The sequence below is a fragment of the Cryptomeria japonica genome, chromosome 9 (genome assembly GCF_030272615.1).
Source record: "Cryptomeria japonica chromosome 9, Sugi_1.0, whole genome shotgun sequence".
In the NCBI taxonomy this organism is placed as follows: domain Eukaryota; kingdom Viridiplantae; phylum Streptophyta; class Pinopsida; order Cupressales; family Cupressaceae; genus Cryptomeria; species Cryptomeria japonica.
In genome coordinates, this window is record NC_081413.1 from 5,488,428 (window position 1) to 5,496,251 (window position 7,824).

Below are 7,824 nucleotides of genomic sequence, written 5' to 3' on the forward strand. Positions count from 1 at the left end.
TATCTACTCTTACATCAACTGTATTTAGTTTGTATTGAACACATCTAAAATTACAATAAAAGAATAATGGTTCAAAGAAGAACTGTAGAAGAAAAAGAGTTTTCAACAGCTCCAATACAATGAACAGCAGAAAAGCTAAAACAAACAAACCATCTATAATACATCATAATTAGCTTCCTTTTAGCCACTTCTGAAAATGAACAATTACAACACTATTATTTTACATTGACTGTTATATATTGTAGGTCTCAAAGATTTAGAGATTTCACGTGCATTGGTACTGCCTCCAAATGATTTGCAGTGAACTACATTATTCTCCCTGTCTTGTGGTCTCACCATACTCAATTAAAGAATAACTTTAGTCGTTTATGTTTAAAGCAAATTAGATCAGATCTCCCCAATAAAGTAGATAAAGTGACACCTTGGGAGATTCCAAGAAACAGGTTAAAGCTAAAAAGCATGCTTAAATATTATCAGGCTGAATGCATGTACATTGTACGCTTGTTTAAAAGTTGATAATTCACAACCCATTAAAGACTGCACTATGAACATTCTTTGACCATCCAAACTTTTTCAAAAGAAAAACCATTCACTAAAAGACTCGAAATTTACTTAGTTGACTTGAAAAAACTATACAAATACTTTAATTATATATTCCTCTTCCGGTCTTGACTCTTGCTTATGGATAAGCAATTTATTCTATGAAAGATAAGTTTTCTTTATTGCTTTAATCACATATTTCTTGTCTTGTCTATGGATAAGAAATTTATCTGGTACACGAGAAATTTTAGTCACAGAGAATGAAGGCCATGAATTCTCTGATTACAATACAAGCATAGCCTTTATATGACACTATCTTCATCTTTTGTTGAAATGCATTTGACTTACACTCACCTAAGAGCCAGAATTTGAATATTCTGTAAAGGTATGAAAAGTAAATAAAATCTCTTAACATATCAGATTTACATAATATTATTTTCATGTAGATTAATCAGAACCATGAGTAAAATAACGACAATGTACATACGATCTACTGATATATCTTCGTTTCATATGATTATTTGGAGGTTGAAGTGCTTCCTTGTGATGAGCAGTGAAAGTCCATAACTGTTTGTCTGAGTGGCTTTTTTTCAGAGAGCATGTTAACTACATCTTTCATGGATGGACGATCAGATGGGTGTTTGTTAGTGCAGAGCAAGGCTACATGCAGTAATAGCATTGCCTGCTGTTCCTTCACAGAGCTCATATTTTTGTCTAAAATGTCCATTACAGACCCTTTGGTGTTGTGTATCTCAGTGCATTTGCTGCGAGCCCAGTCAGCAATGGGGATGCCATTGGAATCTACAGGTCTCCTGCCTGTCAAGAGCTCCCAAAGAATCACCCCAAAGCTGTAGATATCTGTTTTCTCATCAAAGCGTTGCGTAGAGGCATATTCTGCAAGGCAACCCACATATGATGATCAGTGGCTCTTACATATTACCCTTCATTCCAAATACAATGGAAAATATTTGCTTTGTTAAAATATATATGATAATAAACATCTAGACTTTCTAAATCCATAAATATCAAATTAATCCATAAATATCAAATGAATCTGTTAACTAATTTCTGGATTCGGTTGTGTAGTGTTTTTATCATCAACATTTCAGATCACACTTCGTGATCTATCATCAAGATAAATAGTAGTATAGGAAAAGATATAAATTTGTTTCAGACCACAGTACTAAAAAGAAGAGAATGGGAAGGGAGAGGATGTGTATGGCACAAGGATCGAGAAAGAGGAGAAAGATTCATCCCCATTCTTTTTCCTAATTTTTCTCCTCTTCTTCAATCCTTGTGCCATCAACACCCTCTCCCCTCTTACTCTCTTCTTTTTAGTATCTTGGTCTGCGACAAAATTATTTCTTCTTCTGTAGCACTCTTCATCCTGACGATGGACCACAGAATGTGATCCGAAATGTTGTTGATAAAAATGCACTACACAACCAAATCCAAAAACCAGTTAACAGCTTTAATGTCAGTGGTACCAAATATATGAAGATAAAAAAGACAGTGGATAAGAGGTTAATCTCCTATATCAAAATATAGGCATTGAATTTTCATAATTCAAATGTAGAACTTGAATGAAATTGAGAAGTAAATACCTGGTGCAGTGTAGGCGTTGGAGCACATGGTGGCTTCCCTCTGCATGATTTTGGCTAAGCCAAAATCAGCCATCCGAGCCTCCATGTGACCATCCATTAGTACATTGGTTGGCTTCACATCTCCATGCACAACCACAGGATTACAGTCATGGTGCAGATAGCTCAGCCCATGAGACATTCCCTCAACAATTTCATATCTGCTCACCCACCCAAAATCACCCTTCCTGTTATTAGTCAAATCACCCAGGTTACCATTGGGCATAAATTCATAGAGAAGCAATAGGCTAGTATTTTCATTGCTGTAACAGAAACCCAGCGGTCTCAGTATATTCTTATTCCGCAGATTGCCCAGACTATTAATTTCCTGCATTGCTGTTTCTTTCAATTTTGTGTTGAAAATCCTCAACTTCTTCACAGCTATGACATCACCGCCAAGCATCTGTGCTTTGTACACAATTGAAAGTGGTTCGCTCTCAGTCACTCCAGAAGTTGAAAGGCCAGAGGAGCCCATTCCAATTATATTGGAGTTCTTAGTGGCCTTCAAAACATCCTCTACAGTGAAGCTAAGGCGCCCAAAAGAAATCATCTTCCATGGGGCCTGCCCTGGACCTGCCCCCTCCTCATTGTAGGGTTCACCCTGCCTCTCTCTAGCACTATATCTGTATTTCCCTGCTTTGTAGCGCTTGTAAAAACAATGGCCGCCCACAATAACAATGAACAAACACACTGCAAATCCTGCTCCCATAACCCATACAATTGCCCCAGGTTTTGCTTTGGCATGCATCTGGTTCGAATCCCCGGGAGAGCCAGGGGTTCTATAGAATGTCATATTTAAACATGGGGTCGCCAGTACGCCGCCGCACAGGAAATGGTTACCGGTGAAAGCTCCGGCGTTTATCTGTCGGAAAATCCCCTCCGAGGGCACGGGACCGGAAAGATCATTGAAAGAGACATTGAAGTATCGTAAGCTGGTACAGTTATTGAAGTCGGCGGGAATCGTGCCGGCAAGAGAGTTGTGGGAGAGATCAATGTTATTTATGGCTGCGATTCTGGCGAGTTGAGAAGGGATGAGCCCCGTCAGCTCGTTGTGACTCAGATCTACGGCCTTCAATTTATGGCAGCGCATTATGTTAGTCGGAATGCTGCCGGAAAAAGAGTTGTCTTGTAATTCCAAAATGCTGAGCGAATCGCAGGCAATGAAGGGAGGCATGTTTCCGGACAGGTTTGCAGAGGATGCAGAGAAAGTTTGCAGTGATGGCGAAGACCAGAATTTGGCCGGAAGTCTCCCTCTCAGAGGATTGTGCGAAATATTTAAATATGTCAGCTTCTTCCCGGGGAATCCTAATGTAGGAGCAGTGAAGTCAGAATTTGTAGAAAGGAGTAGCTCCGATATAAAAAAACTAAAATTGAAATTTTGCTTTTTTAGGGTTTATGAGTGACGTTTCCACAATGAAATCATTTACCAGTATAACGATAAGCAAGGAAATTTGAAGAAATTTAGTCTGCATTTTCTATATTGACGTTTCTGAACAACTGCAAATTCTTTTAATATTATAACAGTATTATAATTAAAATATTTATATGCAATAATTCCTAAACAAACACACTTCAACATGTAATAGAGAATTGTTAAATCTTATATTAAGAAATAGGAACCCTAATTTTTCTGCGCTACTTAAATTTTAAAAGTACCGCTAAGAAATTACAGTTTATACACTAATCGTAAATTTCCTAAAGATTTCTAGCTAAAATTACCTGCATCAATTCCTCCCGTGAAATTGTTCATAGAAAGATCCACGAACGTTAAATTGGGCAGCAAACCAAAACCCTGAGGAATCGGACCAGTGAAGGCATTGTTGTGGATGCGCAAGCGCCACAAAGACTGACAGCTTGCCAGGCCCGAAGGGAGCTCGCCTGAAAATCTGTTGGAGAAGAGAATGAGTTTGAAAAGCTCACCGCCAGCGCAAAGATCCGGCGGTAAGGGTCCCGTCAAATTGTTGGTGGAGACATCTAGGAACATGAGGTTGGAGTACTTTCCAAGATGCTGTGGCAGCTTCCCTGAAAAGTAATTGTTCCATATCAGAAGCGTCTCTAAATTTGGCAGCTCTGCTATTCCTTCTGGCACCGTCCCGCTCAAGCTATTGTACATGAGGCTGAGCAAACTCAAGTTCTTTAGTTTAGTGAAGGTCTCCGGAATGGGGCCGGAGAGAAGATTATCCGACAAATCTAGCGATTGCATACTCGTCATGTTGCCAAATTGTAGAGGGATAAACCCGCTCAAATTGTTTCTGAAGATGAACATGGAATTCAGCTTCGACAGCTTGCCCAGTTCTGCAGGCACCACAGAAAAATAAAAAAGTCAGAATTTTAACATTCTTTTTTCCACTAAAACATCTTAATACTAGTCTCATCTCATCATAGAGAGCCTAGGCTATTCGAAGTTCAGTACAAGATTCTCGACACTAGTCTAAGAACTCCCCAGAGATTTTCATGTTACAAAGTTTCATGCGAGATTCATATCATCAGCAATAGGCTTCTATTAGTAGTGAATTCTGACTATCAAAACTTGAGAAAATATATTTTAGTAATAAGTCCTGACATGATGAAATAAGTCGATGTGAATTTGTTGATTTGGTTAACATGGAACGAATAAATAGACAACGAAAAAATTATAAATTTATTTTTTAAAACAATAGAACTTGAAAATTGGTCGTTAATAAGTTTCAGTAGAACCAGGTTCCATTCTTATAGCAAGGTTTTTTAAAAGTAACATAGTAGTTAAGAATTTTTAATAGCTTTTATAAGATTATGTCGATTTATTAAAACTAGACAAGTTTAAATATTTAAGTTTTAAAATTTTAGAAAGCTGATGGTTTCATTGATCATATTTTAACAATAAGATATGTTAAATTTAAAAACTTATAAATGAATGACATGTGACAATTTTTTTTTTAATAAATATAAGAGGGAAACTTTCAGCCCCATCCCAAAGGTATCCACTTAATTTAAAATTTAAAAAGTGGGACTCCTATTTTCTTGCATAAGATTCTAATTTATCTTCTTCTCAAAGTTTGGTTCAGGCAAGAACTGCAAAACAGGAAAAGAATCCTTGAAATTTTCAGGGAATTTACTAAAAAATGTTATGATAAGAATCAACTGATCTAAATGGAGCTTCATTCCCTTTCCAAGCACCCAAAACAGTTTAATCTGTAATTGAATTGGAATTGAATCCTAATCGAATATTTGATATTTCTATTATTAAAGATTATTTTTCTTTTTATGATATAATTAAGTGTGATTCCAAATATTAATTCAAAATATATACAATTGATTCCAGAAACAAATAAAAACCTATCAATAACAAAAAAAAATAAAAAAAAAATAAAAAAATAAAAAAATAACCTTGTTTATTGGTTTAAAGCATCGGTTTAGGTACTAAGTTTCTACTCATTACATTATTTTTATTTGTTCCCAATCCCACCTAACTTCAAGATGCTTAAGAGAAAGAGATCAGGAAGGAACAACGATTTGTGAGAGATTTAAGTTCAAGTAGGAAATCTCCTTGCTTGACAAGGCCTTTAAGCACTAGTCTCTGTGAAGCTGTCTTCAGAGCATGTGTCCCCTGAAATTTGCCCAGTGTTAGGAGAAAGGCCTTTACAGTACACATGTCCTTAATCACAGATTAAGAAACTCATATTAGGTGGAGCTGGTGGTATATGGCCTCACTCATGCAGGTTCAGTAATAACTTTTTATATATTGAATCAAGCGTAAAATAAGATTAGGTGGTGTATGACAGAATAACCAGCAGCAGAGAGTCAATCAAATCAACTTTTCTGAAGAAAAAATGATCAATCACAGTTAAAAGCATTTACACAGTCGTATATCATGTTTGATTGTAAAAATCCAAAAACATTTGATTTCCAGAGATGTTGATGGGAAAAACAAAATACAAAAAGCGAAAGGCATGTGATTGTTACAGGAGTCGGTAAAAAAGGAGGCCATGGATGTTGACCAACAGAGAGACCAGTAGGCCATGGATGTTGAAACACAGAAAAGCGAGGGCTTTGCTAAGCTCATTCCAACGAAGATGACAAAAATATTTTAAAATTGAGCAAAAGAAACAACAAAAATACCTTGTGGCAGGACACCAGAAAGATTAGCACCAGCGATGTCCAAGTACTCCAGCTCCGTCATGTTCCCGAGCTCCGGCGGAATTCCGCCTGAATATGAATTATAGCCGATCTCCATATGCCGCAGACTCTGCAACCTCCCAAGCTCCAGCGGGATAGGTCCCGTGATCGAATTCCCGGCCAAGTGCAAAAACTTCAAATTACTGCTAAAATCCCCATATTCGGCGGGAATGGAACCCTCAAAATAACTCCCGGCCAGATTTACCTCCTCCAAAAGCCTAAGCTCAGCCAGCTCCACAGGCAACGGCCCGCTAAAACTGTTGCTGAAAGCGTTAAATATCACCAGATTCTTCAGCTTTGAAATTCCCCTTGGAAGATCGCCATTGAAATCGTTGTGGCTGATGTCCAGGGTTCGAATCTCAGTGAGATTAAAGACGGCCGCAGGTAAAACATCGCTGAAGAGATTCCTACTAATATTTAACTCCAAAAGGTGCCTCAGCCCCTGAATACTTTCAGATACATTGCCCGTCAAGTTCATGTTGGAGAGATCCAAAGCGACAACTTTACTAAGCCCAGGGTCACATGAGACTCCAGTCCATGAGCAGGGCGAACTATTTTCAGCCTCACTCCAGTCCTGCAAACGGACAGAAGAATCCACAAAGCCGGCTTTGAGAGCCAGCAGAGCCTTTCTCTGTTCAGCCATTTTATCTTTTCCCGCAACATTTTGTTCCAGGCCAATGATCACAACAATCATAATCGCGACAGAGCAAACAGAGCAGAATCTGCTCCCCATTACTCCTCACGCTTGATCAGCTTGCTTATTCACTGCAGCATTCAACGTTCATAATTAATAAATATCTTCCTACACTGTACTTTTTGGACTCCACTACGCTATTAATAGGAATCCTTGTCTCTACTCCTGTTGCAAATTCATGCGCAACAACTCCACAACTAATGTTCTGGTTCCAAATTCGTATAAGTAGAGGAGAAAAAGAGGGAAAAACAGGGTAATTTCGAGGGAGGCGTAGAGAGAGATGTAACGAATCATCCATGCAACGTTGGGCATGGTAATTATTATGCGACTGCGCTTTTGCTTTAGTCTTGTCACAACCTAACTTGCTAGTCAAAAAGTAACGTTTTACACTTTTCTTGACAATGCTGTAGAGAAAATTTGGGAGGAAAAGGTTGATTTTCATACAAAATTGTATTTAAAAAAAAAACATGTACAAAACATAGCATTTTTTTGGGGGATTTTTTAAGATTTAACAGCAATGAAAATGTAAAAATATAAAGATTTCACTCTTGAAAATATTACTAAAATCTATTATGTATTATAAATTTTTAATACTATTTTTTAAACTAAAAGTACCGTAGTAGGTTTTTCTTAAAATTAGAAAAATATAAAAAATTAACTAGCTATTTGCATAATAAAAATTAGTGAGTTGTAAATTACCTATGTCATTATGGGTATTTGTTCACTTGTCCAATCATTGCTTGCAGCACCAAATCTTGACTATATATTCATTTGTTCGTTTGTCTAATCTACAAT

At 37.3% G+C, this 7,824-nt stretch overlaps 1 protein-coding gene across 1 annotated transcript; it reads right to left on the reverse strand.

Moving 5' to 3' along the window:
* Positions 1 to 801: 801 nt before the first annotated feature.
* LOC131032505 (leucine-rich repeat receptor-like protein kinase TDR) lies at positions 802 to 7,299 on the reverse strand. The gene is made up of 4 exons (XM_057963518.2): positions 6,279 to 7,299; positions 3,900 to 4,475; positions 2,145 to 3,485; positions 802 to 1,434 (listed from the first exon to the last, which is right to left on the reverse strand). Exons 1-4 carry the CDS (start codon positions 7,066 to 7,068, stop codon positions 1,058 to 1,060), a joined length of 3,084 nt encoding a protein of 1,027 aa, XP_057819501.2. The 5' UTR covers positions 7,069 to 7,299; the 3' UTR covers positions 802 to 1,057.
* Between the last annotated feature and the right edge of the window lie 525 nt (positions 7,300 to 7,824).